The sequence below is a fragment of the Ursus maritimus genome, unplaced genomic scaffold, assembly GCF_017311325.1.
Source record: "Ursus maritimus isolate PB19 unplaced genomic scaffold, ASM1731132v1 scaffold_2, whole genome shotgun sequence".
NCBI classification, from domain to species: Eukaryota; Metazoa; Chordata; class Mammalia; order Carnivora; family Ursidae; genus Ursus; species Ursus maritimus.
In genome coordinates this window covers 17512773-17530587 of record NW_024424452.1, presented here as the reverse complement: position 1 = coordinate 17530587, position 17815 = coordinate 17512773, and the positions used below count along the sequence as shown (strand labels likewise).

The 17815-nt window shown below is 58.8% G+C and overlaps 2 protein-coding genes across 6 annotated transcripts in view; both read right to left on the bottom strand.

Moving 5' to 3' along the window:
* Positions 1-2803, bottom strand: part of ATP2A1 (ATPase sarcoplasmic/endoplasmic reticulum Ca2+ transporting 1) — a 15847-nt gene extending 13044 nt beyond the window's left edge. Inside the window, exons 1-4 of the mRNA XM_008685219.2 lie at positions 2571-2803; positions 2208-2225; positions 1721-1803; positions 237-341 (exon numbers count right to left, since the gene is read on the bottom strand). Of these exons, the coding sequence (XP_008683441.1) occupies positions 237-341; positions 1721-1803; positions 2208-2225; positions 2571-2688 (324 nt within the window). The 5' untranslated portion in view covers positions 2689-2803. The remainder of the gene's footprint in view (positions 1-236; positions 342-1720; positions 1804-2207; positions 2226-2570) is intronic.
* Positions 2804-6807: 4004 nt separating this feature from the next.
* Positions 6808-14851, bottom strand: SH2B1 (SH2B adaptor protein 1). Of its 5 annotated transcripts, none has more exons than XM_008685220.2 (9): positions 14757-14851; positions 11766-12793; positions 11360-11461; positions 11027-11118; positions 10752-10927; positions 9025-9237; positions 8628-8839; positions 8321-8492; positions 6808-7591 (listed from the first exon to the last, which is right to left on the bottom strand). In XM_008685220.2, exons 2-9 carry the CDS (start codon positions 12702-12704, stop codon positions 7215-7217), a joined length of 2283 nt encoding a protein of 760 aa, XP_008683442.2. In that variant the 5' UTR covers positions 12705-12793; positions 14757-14851; the 3' UTR covers positions 6808-7214. The 5 variants fall into 5 exon arrangements, with proteins under 5 accessions (XP_008683442.2, XP_008683443.2, XP_040491087.1 ...); XM_040635153.1 differs by lacking the exon at positions 14757-14851 and adding an exon at positions 7767-7866 and having other exon boundaries at positions 7421-7591; positions 11766-12869; XM_008685222.2 differs by lacking the exon at positions 14757-14851 and adding an exon at positions 7767-7866 and having other exon boundaries at positions 7449-7591; positions 8265-8492; positions 11766-12871.
* Between the last annotated feature and the right edge of the window lie 2964 nt (positions 14852-17815).

Sequence of the window (17815 nt, the reverse complement as noted above, 5' to 3'; positions counted from 1 at the left end):
TGAGGACACTGAGGCTGAGAGAGGTGAAGGAACTTGCCTGGGTTATGGAGCCAGCAAGTGACAATGGGAACATCAGTCTCCCATCTCTTTCCCATACTCCATCCCCTTTCCAGGCTGGGCATTAGGAATGGAGAACACTTCCCAGAGGAAGTGACAGAGGAGGAGGAGACTGGGAGGGAGGCTGGCTTTGTGTTTAGTGTCAGGATGTGAAGGAGTGAGGCGGGGTCACGGCTAACCTGCCAAACCCCCACGATGGCATTGGCAATGAGGATCAAGAGGATGACAAAGGGTTCCACAAAGGCAGTGATGGTCTCTTCGCCTTCCTCGAACCAGGCCAGCACCTGGGGAGCAGGGGAAGGGAGAAATTTCCTCCAACACATAAAGAAGGGCAACGGGGGCACAGACGAGTGCGGGGACAAACGGGGCTGGAAATCGCAGGGATCCTGCAGCCCCTCACCGGCCTGAGGTCCTACACACTCCAAAGCACAGACTCACACATACGCTGCCACTGCTGTCATGCAGCAGGAACCCGCAGGTGTGCATGCACAACTCGGAGCTTAACTGGGAATGTTTTTGGGTTTCCCTGGCCAGGCTATTGGCCTGTAAACAAAGCTCACCGGACACCCGGGCCAACGACCCCCCACAGCCACATCCATCCCACGGGAGCCAAAACCCTGTGGTCCTTGCAGATGCCGGGGCCCCCCCACAACCCTCCCCAACATCCCAAGGCAGGGAAGCTCCAATTTCATGAGGGAGCAGGAGGGGGGATAGTGTTACGGGGCCTCCTGTACACACCCCACCCCAGCTGTTGCCACTGCCAGGCAACAGCCACCGGCAAATGTCAAGGAGCAAATCTGAGAAGGGAGAAGGGAGGCCCTGCCAGCTAGTACTCAGGGGCCCACAGGGCCTCCATGAAGGAGACCAGGGGACAGGGAGCCTTCTTTGCCCCCAGTCTTGTCTTCTGGCAGGACTAAGATGTTAAGGAAGAAACTCCAAAAGGCAGGCAGGCTGCTGGGGTGGTGGGTGCTGGGGCGGGGTCGGGGGAGGTCCGGGGCCAGACAGGTGGCGACCCTGCGGCTGCGAGGGGCCCCTGGGAGGGCGGGCAAGGTCAGGCCGGGCGGGTGGAAGTGGGTCCCTGGGGTTCCAGCCCTGATGGGCGGCGGGCAGCGAAGCCCGGGACAGGTGTGGGGTCTGGCTGGGCCTTCGGGCGCACTTGGAGGCACCCTCACACCAGCAGCTCTTTCCCGCCTCTGGGAGGGAGTCTTTGCCGTGACCAATCAGCGTCAGGAGGGCGGGGCGGCGGCGCCAAGAGGCTCGGGGATTGGTGGAGCGGCTGCGCGCCCCGGGGCATGCCGGGAGTGGTGGTGGCCAGAGCGCAGCCTAGTCTGAGCCTGAGCCGGGGAGCCCGGCGCTTGGGGGGTAACCCGAGCCCTCGAAGCCCTTGAAGCTGCGGGGGTGGCTTAGCTTCAGTGTTTTGGCTGAGAACACCCTTAAAGCTTAAAATAAAACCTGCCTGTGGGGTGTGGAGGAGGACCGAGGCGTACGCGCATCAGCGCCCCCCCCTCCCCGCCCCCCTCAGTTCTGGTCTGCGGAAGAGGATGCTGAGGGCTTGGACCAGAGGAGCCGAGGAGCCAGAGCCTCCCCCCCCGCCCCCCCCCGAGATGCTCCAGCCCCCCCAACCCACACCCCAGCCAGCCCCCAGATGACTGCCCACACTTACGAAGGAAATGCAGGCGGCCAGGAGAAGGATCCGCACCAGGAGGTCTTCAAACTGCTCTATCACCAACTCCCACAGGGACTTCCCTGGGGGAAGAGGCAGGCGAGGGGGTCCCGGGGTTAAGGTCTGGCGGGTGATGGCTGGGACTCTAAGTGCAGGCTGGGATCCAGGGGCTGAGAGTGGCCTGACTTTCAGCCTGAGCAGGAAGGTCCTGGGATGATGAGGCAGGCCGCTTGGTACTGAGAGGGGGCTGAGGGAGCTCACTGGGAGTCCAGAAACAGGCTCCTCAGAGTGGTGGTGGGCAGTTAGTTGCTCAAGGGCTGGAGGCCTCAGGGCTGGAGAAAGGCCTGGAAACTCCTGTCCCCAGCCAGACTCTAAGCTCTGCGGAGGGTATTTGCCCCAGGAGTCAGTAGGGAGAAGGTGGGGAGAAGGAAGTGGGACATGGTTGGGGGGTGGTCCTTAAGAGAGCTCAGGGATTCCAGGAACTTACCTTCTTCAGCAGGGAGCTCTACGCAGAGAAAAAAAAAAAAAAAGAAAAGAAAAGGACATATTCATTTGGGGTTCAGTCTAATGCCCCCCCCCCCCGGATTCTGACTAAGGTAAGACAGTCAGGCCACCAAAAGGGCATCTGAGGTTCACCAAGGTCATCCCATAAAACCTCCCCAAACCCTAAGTCTCAGGGACCCTGTCTTGTCAGTATCCTCTTACCCCCTGCAGTCACTGGACCAGGGCCCAGCTCTTCCCTAAGGCACTCTGGAGGGAGAGACTCCAGTGCGTGAGTGTGTGTATGTGTCTGTCTGTGTTGTGGGGGAGCAAGAGGGCGTTACCGGCCTCTCCTCCAAGAAATACTTACCATTGGGGCCGTATTTCTCCAGATGCCGCTTCACTTGGTCCGGGCTAAGGCCTGTAGTCTCGCTCACCCCAAAATAGGCCAAACATTCTTCTGTGGTCTTGGAGTGTGCAGCCTCCATTGTGCTCCCTTCCTGGGGGCCAGGGGGCGGTGTGCTCCTTCTGGGGGGGTTCTCACGTTTCGGGGGCCTTCTTCAGTGTCCACCTGCCTGTTTGTCTGGGTTTCTTGCTTTTCTCTCCTGCCCCCCCCGCCACGTTTTTCTTCCTTCCACGAAGCTCTAACCCCCGTCCCACTTGCAGCAGCTGGCCACCCCCCCAACCCCCAGCTGGTCCTTATGAGGGAGTAGGGGGGGCCAGGCTCCCCCCCCCCAGATCAGGGATTGGCTGGCTAAGACTCCAGCAGGAGGGGTCAGGAGAAAGATATTTCTGCTGACAGAGGGGGAACAGTGGGGCTGCAGCCTGAGATGTCACTCATGAGGGAAGCTAAGGTGGCCCCAGCCCCAGGGAAGGGGGGGGGCAGGGAGAGACTTCACTGTCTGTGTTTTGCTGACCCCTCCCTCAGTTGCCTGGACTTCCTCAGTTGTACTGAATTTCCTGTTCCAAAGTCATCCCTGTAGTTCTTCCTCCTCCTACTCCCGAGCCTCCACCTTTCTCTTTCCTGGACTCCCTCCCGTCCCACCCACCCTCGACCTGTTTCTATTGCCACAGTCTCCTTCCTCACCCAGTTTGCTGAAAGGGCAGCAGATACTCCAACCTTCAGGGGATGGGAGAGGGGGACAGCATCTTTTGGGGGCCAGAGGAAATGGCTCTAGAGGGACAAGGGGAAGTAGGGAAGGGAGAGGGTCAAGGGGACAGGGCAGAAGATGGTAACCCAACCCTCGGGAGGGGTTGCTGCAGCCATCAACAAGGGATTTAGTGTCCAAGCCCTGGTGAGCAAAGCCAGGACTGCCTGTCTCTCCCCCAAACTGCCCCCCTTCCCCATCGCTCTAACTCGGCCTCTGGAAACGTAGCCTTCGGGGGCCCCCCCATCCCTGGCAGGGAATCCCCCCCCCCAAGAAAATGGGATACCCAGGCAGCCAGGTAATCCAAGAGGCTACAGAATGTGCTGATGGCAGAGGGGGAGAGATCAATGTTTCAGGATGGGAGCAGGAGTCACCCCAAGTCCTGGAATGAGGGTCCCCTCATCCCCCACTGTGTTAACTCAAGGGGTTCACATGGCAGACCCCAGATGGCGGGTAGTCCACACTCTGCCCTAGCCCTGGAGTATCTCCTCTAGGGGAGAGAGGATCACAGGCTGCGTGCTCAGGTGCTGGGCATACCCTGCAGGAAGAGGCGTGAGGGAAGAAGGGGTGTCAAGGAAAGGGGGCTGGGAAGCTGGATGGAGCAGAGGCTCCAGACCAAAGGAATGGGGAGGGGGCAGATTGATGGGGACAGGTCTGGGGGAAATAAGGACAGAACAGAGCTGGGGAAACAGAGACAGGGCTGCCGGGGCCAGAGGGAAGTCTGAGGAGCAGTGGGAAAAAGGGACTGCAGGCAGCTGGCATGCAGCAGCCAGGTGGGTGGGGGCCCAGGGCCGGGTGCAAAGCCACAAGTTGTCGCTGAGCGGCTGGCCTTGGTATCAGCTTCCTCGTCGGAGCAGCTGCTTGGAGCCCCCCACCCCCACCCCTGCTCCTGGAGGGGGGCATCTTTTGGTTACTACCAGGGCAGCTGCTGGAGGAGCGGACAGAGGGTAGCCTGGGCTGTGGGCAGGGGAGGAAAGGAGGGCAGAGAGAGGAGAAAGGTTCAATGAGAGGTAACAGTAGAAGGTCAGGGAGGGGAAGAAGGAGCCTCAAGTCCTTCCTGCGTCCAGGCCTCTAGCTTCCTGAGATGGACAGTCAGAGGAGTATGGGCCACTGAAAGGGTTCTCCAGGCTGCTTCCCCACTGGCGCTCAAGTTCTTAAGCAGATGATGGCAGAGCAGACAGGGGGAGAAGGAAAGGGAGGCCTCACTTTTGGAGAGCAGGCAGGCCAGCAGGGTTGATGGCACTTAAGGATTTAGCCGCCCCCCCCCCCATTTATCCCTTCCTCTGTCTGGACTTGGGGGGGGAGGGGAGCCTTCCGGGTGAATTGAGGACATGGTGCTCCTTCCCTCCCCCTTTTCATGGTTCCCACAAACCCCTCCCTTGAGCTGGGACCTGAGGAAGGGGGCTGAGACAATGGGGTCACATCTGCAGGCACCTCCATCTGGCCCAGCACCCACCTTCTTAGGCCAGAGTCAGGCTCAGCCTGTGCCAAGCCTTTTGGTGCTCTGTGGCTTCTCCCTGCCACCACCTGGAGGAGTGACGGGCGCTGTCTGAAAGGAGCAGGAATGCCCAAACATGGAGAAGGGGGAGAAGACTGAAGGACCAAGGCTCCAGGGGAGCTGAGAGCAGGAGGCTGAAGACAGGAGGCAGGCTTTACAGGACGCTGCTGCCAGCGCGGCCCTTTAAGGTGGCCCCTCCCACCTCCCCCAACTTCCCAGATGGACAGCTACCCCACAGGAGCTGCAGAAGGCTGGCCACCGGGGAGGCTGGGGGTGTGGCCTGGGATGGAAGAAGGAACTGGTTCTCCGGGATCCCTCCCGCAGGGGTCTCCAAGCCAACAGCTGGAAGGTGTTCCTCCCCTCCTGGGAGGGCTGAAGCTGGGAATGGGAGAAGCCTGCTTCTGAAGGACAGGGACATAGAGCCTGGCCGGTCCCTGGCCAGTCCCAAACTTCAGCGCAACCATCCTTAAAGCGAGGCTTAGAGGGAAGCAGTCTCTTAGGCTCCTCCAGCCAAAACATGCAAATCTTGGGGTGGGGGGAATGCTCCTTGGCCTCCTCCCCCACCCATCTTCAGAAGGCAAGTTCCTGAAGCCGGCAGGGTTTAGGGGGAGGGGGAGCCTCGCAGCACCAGTTGCTGCTAGATTAGGAGGGGATCAGGTCCTGCTTACCCTGGGGCGCCACGGCCTTCACTCACCACCTCCTTTTCCAGAACACAGCACCCAGCTCCCCAAACCATCCCCTCCTTTGCAAGGCCAAGTCTATCCTCAGTCCCCTGAGGTCAAGGTTTGGGGGAGCCCCAGGAATTAGACAAAACTGGGAGAGCCAGCAGGCTTCCCCCCGCTAGACCCCAGCCTGGGTGGCCTGTGAGCCCAGCTGTCTCCTGTCCATCTCCCAACAGGACGCAAGGCCCAGAATAGCAAGGTCATAAGCATGGCTAGGGCCTCCTGGAGGTGGGGACAGTGGTTGAGGGGCGCGAGAATATAGGCCCCATGCTGCCTGGGAAGGAAGGTGACCGGCAGCACTGGGTAGAGGCGAGGAAGGGAGAGGGCCAAGCAAAACAGGTGGGAGTCTTCAGAACCTGGCCCCTCCCTGTGGGCACCCACCACCTGCAGAGCTGGGAAACCCAAGGGTGCCCTCCGTCGGAGGAGGGCACGGCTGCAGTTCAGTTCAAAGAGCAGAGCCTGGGCTGAATCGGGGTGCTGTGAGGAGGGAGAGATGTTGCAAACTCATGCCCATGGGGCTGAGGTCACGTGAGTGCAGTGGGCCAGTGGGGTTGGAGCAGATGTGGAATGTGGAAGGTGGAGCACCTGGGGCTGGATCTTGGGATTTTCACGAGAAGCCAGTAATCTGAACTTCTATGTGAAATCCCAATGGAAACACTATCCAAGCAAATCATGTCCACAGCGCCAACCCACATAAAACTTCCCACTAAACAGATGAGGACAGCGAGGCCTAGAGAGGCTAATACCTTGCCGAGGCCAAACAGCAAAGGACAAGAAAAGCCAGGAGTGAAAGCCAGTCCGTCCTCGGGCCCCTCTGCAGCCAGGCTCTGTGGCTGCCACATTAAATCTCTCCCAGCACAGCCACGGTGCCCCAGCCCCAGCCCCATGATCTCTCTCTGATTGCTTTCTCCCTAGGGTGGGAAGCCTTCACTGCAGAATTCAGAGCAGGAAGGGTCCTTAGGGGTTGTCGATCCTGTTGCTCACTGTCCTGTCCCATTGAGAACTTGGCTGGAGACCCTGGGAAGCACTGTTTGGCTCTGCACTTACCGCTCAACCAACAGCACAGCCCACAGGGGAGCAATGGGCCGAAAGCACAGGGCTAGAGGCCAACAGGGACTTGCCCTGACCCAGCCTTCTGGCCTCTCAGCTCCAGAGTGGGCAACACTGAGTGGGCTGCCTTCCTGACCCGCCTGTCCCAGCCCCCACTGCAAACACTGGCCACAGCCATCGCGATGGAACTGAGATAAACCCTTTTATTTATTTATGCTTCTCCATTTTGTTTAAAACAACAACAACAACCACCTTAATATAACTGACAGCCCTTCCCCCTCACCCTTCCTCGGGGTGGGGGGTGGTTAATGGGGAAATGGCCCCCAGGGATGGGGCTGACCATAAGAGCCCCTCAGGGAGGTAATGGAGCCCAAATCCCCTGCCCAGGGGATGGGGCACCTGTAGTGTATGAACTGGGGAGTTAACAGGGCTCTCGAACCTCTTCTTGTACCAACATAGGTGCCCTTGGCCGTCAAGGGTCAGGAAGCACATGGGGAGGGGATGCCTACCGCTCCTCTATGTCCCTGCCCAGCCCCAATCTCACGAACTAAGGGCTGGGGAGCAAGAAGAGTGGAGAAAGAGCGGGGTAGGGTGTCTCACACGAAGGAGTACTGGTTATTAATGGCTCTGGGATGGCCCCCTTCTTCTCCATCGCCCCCTAGTGGTAACTGCTGGAGCTGCACCATCGGGGTGGCCCCGGGGTCCCCACCAGATCCAGCGCCTCCCTGGGCCTCCGTGCCTGGTGCTACGGCCTCTTCCAATTCAACCACGGGGACCAGCTCAACCACGGGGACCAGCTCTTCCTGGACCCCTCCACTGCCCGCTTTCTCTTTCTCTTGCCTCTCTTTGGCTGCTGCGGCTGCTGCTGCCGCCACTTCTGGCGCCCCCGACGCCTCTTCTGCCCCAGGATGTGGGGGATCTGTCCATGAAGGGGGTTCAGGGGGCTGGGGTGGGTCATGGGAGGTGTTCGGTTCTGGATAGGAATGGTAAGAAGACAGACTGTGGAGGGAGGCCAGCTCTGGCGGCGGCCTCCCCTGCACTTGTGCCCCCAGGAGCCATGCGCTATCTCCCCCACACCCGTCTCCTGAGCAACCCCCCGGGCCATGGAGATGGATCATGGGCGGCGGTGAGAGGAGGAGCACACTTACACACAGTCACTCGCTCCGAAGGGCATGAGGGCGGAGGAGGCATCGGGGTAGCATCGATCTCCCTCGCACACCCCTGCATGGCTCCCGGCCTGCTCCCGGCCTGGGGGGGAGGGGCAGCGTGGGGGCAGATGGGACGTTGGGGCGGGGAAAAGGAGAGATCAGACAGGGACATCAGACATGGGGGGGGGGATCAGACCAAGCATCCCCAAGAAGGACAGGCCCAAGGCAAGACTGCGACAAAGGGCAGAGACAAGGCCAAGAAGGATGAATCCAGGAGACACACAGGTGATGGAACACGGGGGTCTGATGGAATGGGAATGCACCGCCCCAACTGCCACTTCCTCCCGGCTCCAGCACGGGGCCTTCTGCCTCCCTACGTCCTCAGTGTCCTGCTTCCCCTTCAAAAGCCCCACACCCAAGAACCTCCGCTGCCCTACTCTCGCTCACGAAGCTTCTCCTCCTCACAGCCCCCCCGCCCCGTCTTTCTGGCACACACACCTCCTCACTTCTTGGGTGCACGGGCACCTCCTCCCCTGCAGACCTGCTCTGCTCACCCTGCTGTCGCTGGGAGGACACGACATAGCTGACAAGAACAACGTCACTGGAGCCTCCAGACTCCAGAGGGATGGGGTGCACCCGGAAATGCTCGAGCATATCGAAAATGGACTGGAACCACAAGTGCTGGACCCGGCACTGACCCTCCTCGTTCAGCGACAGGCGCAGGTGCTGAGGGCAGGGCGAGCAAGGTGAAGCGGGAGCCCACGCCCCTGCCCGTTCCAGAAGCCTCCTCCCCTGGATGGCCCCGTTCCCCCACCCCACCCGCAAGTTCCCTGCGGGGAACACAACCTTTGCCTCACTCACCTTGGCCTTGCCCTGGAAGTTGAAAGTGAGGACGTACTCGCCCCGCCTCGTCTCACTCTGCCGTACCAGGAAAACACCGTGGGAGCCAGTGCCTCCAGCCAGCACTAGCTGCGCAGCCTTGAGTCGAGAGAGCATCCCGTGGAACCAAGGGTACCCTGAGAGGGGCTGGTCCCCTTCACCTCCCTCTGACTCCCCCTGGAACAGGAATGATCCTTCAGGAAGGAGAGAGGGAGGGAAACCGGGGTGTCAGGGAAGCCTCCCCCATCCTGGGAGAAGAGAAGCCTTGCTTTCCCGCCACCTGTCACTCCCCTCCCCCCAGGTCCGATCCCTCAGGTTCCCGAGACAAGAGTTTCGGGAGGGCGGGCAACCGGGCCTGGAGGCAGACACATGCTCTCACCTCTGGTACCTGTGGCTGTTTCCGGAGTGTCCAGGGGTGGGTAGGGGGCTGAGAGGGGATGAACTGTGCCCGCTGGGGGCCCCTCTTCGATGGGGATGCGGGGGGGCAACTCTGGGGGCAGCAGTTCCATTGAGTCAAAATGGGAGGCAGCGATGGAGGCGGAACTGGGGGAGATGGAAGCTGAGGGGCGGTCTGAAAGGCCCCCGTAGGCCCCTGGAAAGAAAGGGAGGGCAGGTTGAGAACTGGAGCAACCACTCTGTGTGCGCTGGCAGTCAGCGGGCTGAGGTGCCCGCCCTTCCTCAGCCAGGGGCCCGTCGCTTCTGACCCACGACTCCTGACTGAGGCCCCGGGCACTGCTGAGGGGCTGGAATTACTGCAAGGACGTCCTGGAATCCAAACGTGCCCCTGTTGTTTCTGGAGCAACAGCTGAAATGACAGTGACTGTCAAGTATCCTCGCATTAAAAAGCATCCTTTTTTGGCCTACAGAACAAAGTCCCCAACTCTCAGAGGGGTCAAAGATCCTCCCCCTGTCCATCGGCCCATCCTGACCACCCGACCACCCCGACTTGCATGGCAGTCTGCCTTCCCGGAGCCTCCGCGCTGGCCGGCTCATCCTGCCCGAATCTTCCAAAGCTCCAGCGCTCCCTGCCTCAGGGCTGGGCTCTGGCCACTTACTTCCGCCAAGCCCTGTTCCTCTCTCTCACCTCCCCTGGGTGCTATCCTGTCTATGCCACCTTCCCCGATTCTCTTCCTCCTCTGAGCTCCCCAGGCGCTTCCTGCTTGTGCGGCTCGGAGGACACTAGGCACAGGCTCTCCAGGCTTTTCAGAGGGAGTGACAGCTCGTCAAAGCTACACTGGGAGCCACAGAGAGAACAGGAAGCACGTCTCGGGTGCTCGGAGCCTAGCACAGGGTCAGGTACGTACTCGGGCATCCCCGAATGTCTGCTGAGTGGCAGGCCTGAGCCGACGGGAACGTCATATCTGTGTGTGGGGTACGGAGAGCAGGGGGGCAGGGAGCAGACTGGCACAGCCCTGCTTTTTGTCAGGGACTCTCAGGTGACCTCTGAATAGCCACTTCCCCTCCCTGGTCTTAGCTGCCTGAGGGGAATGGAAACGAGGGGACTGGAACCGACGACTTATGAGGTCCACCCTAGCTCCAAGACTCTTCAACCTGTTTACTCAGTGAGCACAGCCAGGGTGCCAGGCACCGTGAAACGTAAGCTGGAACAGAGGAGCAGGACAAAGGGGAATACGGGCATCTGGAGAGGTGAGCTGGGCCAGGTGGACACATGTCTCTGGGCGTGCTGTGTGTGACCGCGCCTGTGTATGTTTAGTCAGGCCAAGAAGTAAAGAGTCAAAAACACCTGGTAGCATCAACGTACGTACAGAGATGGGGAGTAAAAGCAAAACAAAGACGTGAACCAAGTGTTCCAGAAGCTTGGGGAAGAGAGCCGTTATCTCCAGCCAGAGTGGAGGTCTGCATAAGGCTTATGGAAAAGGAGGAAAGGCTGGGCACAGAAGGCTGGAAGGGAGTTGGTGTGGGGCTCGTGCAAGGTGGGGATAGGGATGGTTCTGAGAGGCACGTTCTGGGCCAAAGTGAGACATTCGGTGGTAGGGGTCAGCAGCCAAGGGGCAGGAATGGGGTGCACGATCAAGTCGGGAGAGAGGGCCTCAGCCTGGTTCGGGGGGCTCTGAGGTCCCCAGTCCTCTGAAGTTCCACCCTTACCTTGCGACAAGCGGTCATTGCTCTCGCTGGCTCCCAGCAGCAGATCCTGGCTGGGCAGACTCTCTGAGTGATTGAGGCAGGGCAGCTCCAGGCTGTCTGTGTTCTCCCTCGTAAGGAAGGAGGTCCCGGGGGCCAGAGGGAGGGTCATGGGGCGGGGACTGGTGGCAGGGCAGGGTCTGCGGAGACGGGGAAAATGGTGCTGTGAGCAGGTGAGAGGCCCAAGGCTGCTCCCCAGCCCCACTGGCCCCCTCGGTGACAGCAGGCAGGCTCCTCACCCCGGGCTCAGGCATTCTTGGATGTCAGACACCCAGGCCTTCACATGGAGAGCATCGGCTGTCTCCAGGATGTACTCCGAGGGGCCTTCCACCTACGAGGACAAGAGGAGGCCCACAGGCCACTTCCAGGTCCAGAGGCTGGAAGCCACCGTAATGAGAACAAGAATACCCTCCCCCTCTCCCCTCCTCCCAGGGAAGCTGCAGCTCCAGGGACACCCTCAAGGCACTGGACGCACAGGCACCTCCTTCCACGCAGTCCCTGGCTGCAACGTGCTACGCAAGCTTTCGCCCCAACACGAGCACTCCAAGGGGGCAGGAGCCCAGAGCTCCTACCTTAACCACAAACGTGTTCTCCCGGTCAGGCATCTCCAGGGCCGTGGTTGTCCGCACGTCCGTGATGGTAGAGCAGGGAATGCTGAGTCGAGGCCGAGACGCCTGGGTGGGGAAAGAGACCAAGAGCCAAACTGTTGGTGTGCAGGGACCACCTCTCACTTCCCTCCAGAGAGCCACCATCTTTCCTTCTATGCCCTCTAAAGGAGTTAGACAAAGGGTCATAACACTACTTTTCCAGTCCTGCCCACAGCTCCTCCCCCAGAGTGAGGAGCTAGCTTTAAAAACCCAAGTGAGCAATAAAACCAAACCAAATCAAACCCAAGCGAGCAAAGCTATGCATGTGGGCTGCTCCACTCTGGGGGCTCAATCGCCTGCGCCCAGTCACCCACCCTCCCCGGGGCCTCACCTTGGGCGGTACAAAGAACTCCAGACGACTTCCTCCTCCTCCTTCTCCTTCACTTCGGAGCAGCAAGCGACACTTCTGCCACTGAGGCTGCCCTCCGCCCCCTGAAGTAGGCCCAGCTGCCCCTCCTCCCCGGCCCACTCCAGCCGGGTCAGGGGCTGCCTCTTCAGCCCCCATGAAACTCAGCAGCTCTTCCCTCTGCACCATCCCTGCTCCACCCTTCAAGGCCCCCCCGCCCCGACTGAGTCTCAGCCTCTCAAATCGGTGAGTCCATCTGTCCCCAGGGGATGTTCCATCACTAACCAGTCCCCTGCCAATGGTCCCGGCCCCGCCAGAAGAGTTGGAGTTGCTGTTTCCACCCAGGACTGGGGGGCCTGATGAGGTCTCGAGGGGCCCAGCCGGGGAGGGAGGGTCAACGGTCCCCCGCCACTGCAGGATGCCACGGACTGAACCGCGGACGGAGCGACCCACTGAGCGGAGGGAGAAGCGTTTCTTTAGCTTCGGCTTCGAGGAGGTCGTAGAAGAGGAAGAGACTGAGGAAGGGAGGGGGCCGGCCAGGTCCTCAGATGATCGAGAAGGGCCCAGCACAGCCAGGGGCCCACCCACCCTGCAGCTCTCAAGGGACAGGTCATGTGACGGGATCTCCACACCAGGACTCAGGGGAGCCGGGATGGGTGGCGAAAGGGAGCCGGAGGCCCGGGCCACCTCAGCTTCGAAGTGCTGCAGGAAGAGCTCAGCAAAACGGCGGGAGAAGGCAGCCTCGGCCCCCGGCCCTGCATACTGGGGGTGGGAGGCCAGGTAGAGGCGAAAACGGCGGGCAAAATCCAGGGCAGCAGCCCGGGCGTGGGACTCGCAGAACTCCCGCCAACTAGGAGGAGGGGGTGGTGGCAAAGGGGGAGGAGAGGGGGAGGCCCCATCCTCCGGGGAAGGGGCACCATTCATGATGGTCCCCAGGAGGTGGAGAGGGGGAGCCTGTGGGGAGGGGCAGCAAAGAGGGAAGCGGCCAGAAGACACGGGGTGAGCGGCAGCAGCTGCAGAAGGAAGAGAGGCACATACACCGAGTCACTGCTGAGGTGGGACTGGGGGCCGAGCCCCACCCCCAGCCGGACTCCCCACTCTGGTCAGGACTCCTCGGAGAGCCATGGGGAGCACCACACTGCCCCCCCTTCCCCTTCCCAGAGCCTCACACCCCACGCGCCCCAGTCAGTTGGCTCCCCGGGGTCCCGCCCCGCACCTACCCTGCTGCCTTCCCAACCCCACTCCCCCTGGCTCTGGTTCCAGGAGTGACAGACAGCCGTGGAGCACCTTCCTCTAAAACGGAGCCTTTAGCACGCACGCCACCTCCTTCTCTAAAACAGGTCCTTCAAGATTTATCACATGCTCCCCATAGGCTGTTCTTACCTTTCCCTGCAACAGGCTTTAATAACCTTGACAATAGATGAGGAAACCGAAGCTCAGAAAAGTTTCCGAACTCCAAGCCTACGGTTTTGCCCACTGCATAGTGCTGTGTCCAGGGACTGGCTGCCCCGGCCTCAGGCACAGCCCCTCACTGCCCCAGCTCTCAGGGGAGCTAGGTCTGTAGCACTTACAGACCCTGCCTCATGGGTCCTGAGGTCCAGCTCTGAGGAGGGAGGCTGCTCAGGAAGGAGGATGGACGGATGACGGATTGAAACCGCACTTCTCCCCAAAGCGGACCCCGGGGCCCAGCACCCCGGCACGGTGTGACGGAGGCTCGGAATGGCCACAGCCCGCTTCTTTGGTGCCCCTTCAGCCTGGGGCCCGGAGGCAGCAGCACCAGGCAGGGAAAGACTGTGGGTTGGGTCAGAGCAAGTCTCTGTTGGCCACAAAGTAAATAAAACATAACAGGGAGCTGGGGCCCTAGGCTTTTTCACTTCCTCTTCTTGCACTGGGGAGTGTGCCCTAAAGGCTGGTTAGCCTGGTGGTTAAGGCTATGGGCTCTGGAGTCGGACTTGGGACGAAATCCCAGCTCTGCCACCTATTAGCTGGGTGATCTGGAACAGGTTCTGTGTCCTCTCTGAAGTGCGGATCTGTAACTATAAAACAGAGCTAATGATCCCTAACCCATAGAATCGTTGGGAAAATTAAATGGAACATGTCAGGGCTCGACACAAAGTAAGCGCACGATAAACTGCCGCCATTATTACTATCTTTATGGGTTCCAATTCCTCTAAACGAGAAATGAAAAAAGAAGAGGCTTCCCAAGATCTTACAACTAGCAAGTGGAGGAGCTGGGCATGGCGTTTATAACCCATGGCTCTTTTGTTAAGTGTTCCTCCCCCATATTATACTGGAAGATGACTGGCACCAGGACTGGGGGGGGCAGCTCAGGAAAGTCTCCCCAAACCTGACTCCTGCTCAGACCGACAATCAACGACCCCTCCCCTTCCTCCTTGGCCTAGACCCTACACATTCAGATGGCTCCAACCGCAGGGACAATTCCAAACCAACGAGAAGAAGCCAAGAGATGCGAGAGTCATGGAGCACAGGGGAACCGAGCCAAGAGGTGCAGACACAGCAGAGAGACCAATCTCCAGGCAGAGGCCACCTCAGCTCACACAGGCCCACCCAACCCTCTGCACCACAGGCAGACCCAGCCCCCTTCAGGCCCGCTGACCCTGCGGCTCCTGAGCTGGTGACTCAGTTTCTCTTCTGCCAAGCAGGACTCAGACACATTTTCCCGGTGCACCTGCCTCTTGGCTCAGTTCTGAAATTTCCCGAAGGGCGGGTGGTGGAGGGTGCAGGCTCCGCTCCCGGCTCGGACCCTCTGGGCCCGGTGGTCAATGCACTCCGACCCGACCCTACTCCCTGGACACCCTCGACCCGCCCATTCTGCTGCACTCTGCGGGACCGAGCACCCCTCCTGCCTCTGGCCCCCCTACGCCCGCCCCCACCCAGGGCTCCTCTCAGGCGCCGGGGCCGGGTCGCGGACAGGGAAGAGGTACTTGAAGAGGGGGGTTCCGGTTCCGGTCCCACCTGCATCTCGGTCCCCGCGGTTTGCTCCGGCGGCGGCGGCAGCTCCCGCTCCCTGCCCCTCCCCCCGCACTCCGCGACTAGCTCCCAGGCCGCCTCTGCGCAGGCGCCGGGACCCCTTTTCCCGTCACCGAAGGAAGCGACCATAGAGAAGAGCGGCGAGATCGAAGGGCACCTACACACTCACTTCCGCCATCCTCCAATTCTGCGCAAACCCTTCGACCGCTCTGAGGTGGGGACTCTTGGGGGGCTCAGGGGCTTCTCCGGTTGCACTTAGAAGGAGCCGCAAAAGCCACCGTGGGAAGGGGTTCCCACTAGGTGCCCTCCCGGAGGAGACTCGGCACAAAGGAAAGGTGTCAACCATAGAGAAGCCAGCTCGGGGATAGAGTCCCGAGGCCCCGCTGTAGGCTAGAGTAGCCGCCGAGTGCCGGAAACCAGCGAGATGAGGAGGCTCTTTGCAGGGCGGCTGAGGGGTTCGCGGACACCGCCCCCAACGAGCCGGGCGAGGGAAGACGCGGGTGACCTTGGTTGAAGCCCCGCGAAGAGGCGGAGCCTGAACTTACGACCTTGGCTTCTCTGAGCAAAGGGACTGGAGGTCTAGGAGGTTCCCTCTGAGACGGGAAATAAAGATAGAGGGCAGAAATAAGGAGATCACTTTGGACGTGCCTGTGGGACGTCAGGGGGCAGGGGGACGTACGGTCTGGAGCCCAGTAAAGACATCAAGGCCAGATACAGGCATTGGGAACCGTTAAGGTGTAGAGAGCCATTGAAATCATAAGCACAATGAAATCAGTAAGGTCTGTCCCTGACCCTGCGCCAACTGGCCTAAGGAATAGGGGAATCTTGGCTGAAGCAGTTGATAAAAACCGGATTGAGCTTCTTCAGGAGCAGCTGAATAAAAAGCCAAAAGCTATGAGGAACCTGTGGTTCATGTTTAGGCTCTGCTTGCCCCCATGCATTTGCCTTCACTCGCAGGCAGCCCTATCTCAGTGGCAAAACGGCTTTCCATGGCTCCAAACTGAAGTCCTAAGAGCTTGGCAACTCAAGTAGAAGCAACCTGCTTCTTTTCTGAGATTGGCAATAAAATTCCCAGAACTGACCCCAGCTGACTGGCTTCGATCAGATACTCATCCTGGAACACAAGAGACTGGAGATGGATAAATGCCCTGACTCACACAAGAACGTTTATTCAAGGCTGAGGCTGCGGGATGGAGTTGGAAAACTTCATTGTGGAGGGCAAGTTCTGGCCTAGCCAGTCCTCATCTCCCAGCTCTCCCCCTATTCTAACCATTCTAAGATCAACTCACAGATGGCCTTTGTTAAGGTCTTCATCACCATCTTTGTCCGCCCATATTCCCAGTTCAGAAGAAGATATCAATGAAAAAGACTAGTTCTGTGGTCCCCACACTCCTCTCTGAAGCCCTTACCCTTCCTCTATAGTTTCTGCCCATTGTTTCTAGGAGAGAGACACAGTTGAGGAGTATAGAAAGGCAAGGGTCTGGTGTTGATGAGTTAGGTTTGGAAATGGGTCTAAGCTGTCCAATAAAACTTTCTGCCACGACCGATGTTCTATATCGACACTGTCCGGTGTGCTAGCCACTAGCCATATGTAGCTCTTGAGCACTTGACATGTGGCTAATGGGACTAGGGAACGGAATTTAAATTTTAACCAATTAAAATAGCCACATGTGGCTAGTGACTACTGCATTAGTGCAGGAGGTGTCTGTGGACAGCTACGGGGAGCTGTCCAGCAGAGAGGGAGCTACCATCTGAGCGCATAAAGCAGTTTGGGGATGATCAGAAGTGAGTAGTGGTTGAAGCCATGGACATGAGCGAGATGGTCCAGGCAATACCTGTAGAGAGAATAGGGCCCAGGACCTAATTCTGGAAAACAAGCCGCACTTATCAGGTAGGCAGCAAAAGAGGAGTAGAAAGTGCTGAGATGATGTCTTGGGTCAGGTTTCCCAGAAGCAGACCTTGAGATGAGGATTTGTGTGCGAGTGATTTCGTCAAACAGTGCTACCGGAAGAAACCAGTAAGAGAGTGGGAGAAGCAGGAGAGGGAAGGAGAGGAAACCAAACAAATGCGTGATCTCAGGCAGAGGGTAGTTCAACTTGATCCTGCAGGCAAGAAAGTTATGCGTCAGGTTTGTCCAGAAACAAGGGAGCGGGGCCTTTCATATATCTACATGCCTCAGCTGTTGACCAAGCGACACTCCTGGACGCATCAGTTCATCAAGGCAAAGCCTCCAGTAGCCTGAGGGCATTCCTCCAAAAAAGAGAAAAAATCTGGACATTCTAACCGTTGGAAGAAGAACCACAGAACAAAGACCAGGGGGTGTGGGAGTATAGAGTACATGCGTGCATGGGGGCAGTTGGTCAGACACATCACAGGCAAATGATTAAAAAGGGATCCACGACATTGCCATTGTGTCCTGTAGAAAACACCGATGGCTAGTGATGTGGGGCCGCGAGTGGATGTTCAAAAAAGAATTCTTGAGATGTTTTTGGTGCAAAAAGGTGCTTTTATTATAGCACGGGGACAAGACCCGTGGGCAGAAAGAGCTACACCTTTGCTGTATGAAGCTGGTGGGTATATGCTTAGTGTCCAAAGGGAGGGGACGTGCAGGGAATATTACATCATAAATGTTTTCCTCGAATTTCTACTCGTAAAACTACTTTCGCAAGATTTCTCTGGTGCTTATCATTCAGTTGGATATTAACTATCGGTGACACGTACAGACAAGTCATGAGACCCTTGAAGAATGTAGCAGCCAGCACGTACTTGATCCTTATCGGAGCTCTGCAGGCTTTAGGTCAGCTTTCTGGGCTAAAGGTGAATATTTTTCTGCTTCTATCCCTCATCAACTAAGACTGTTTAGGGACTTTGGTGCGAGTAATTTTAAGGAAGTGGTAGAAGCAGAAGCCAAATGGTAGTGGACTGAGGACTGAATGGAAGGTAAGAAATGGGAGGAGGAGTATGGAAAGTTGTCCTGAGGGAGACCTGATCATGTGCGAAGTCTAAAGGGAAGGGAGCCAGTAGGAAGGATAGTAATCGAAGGA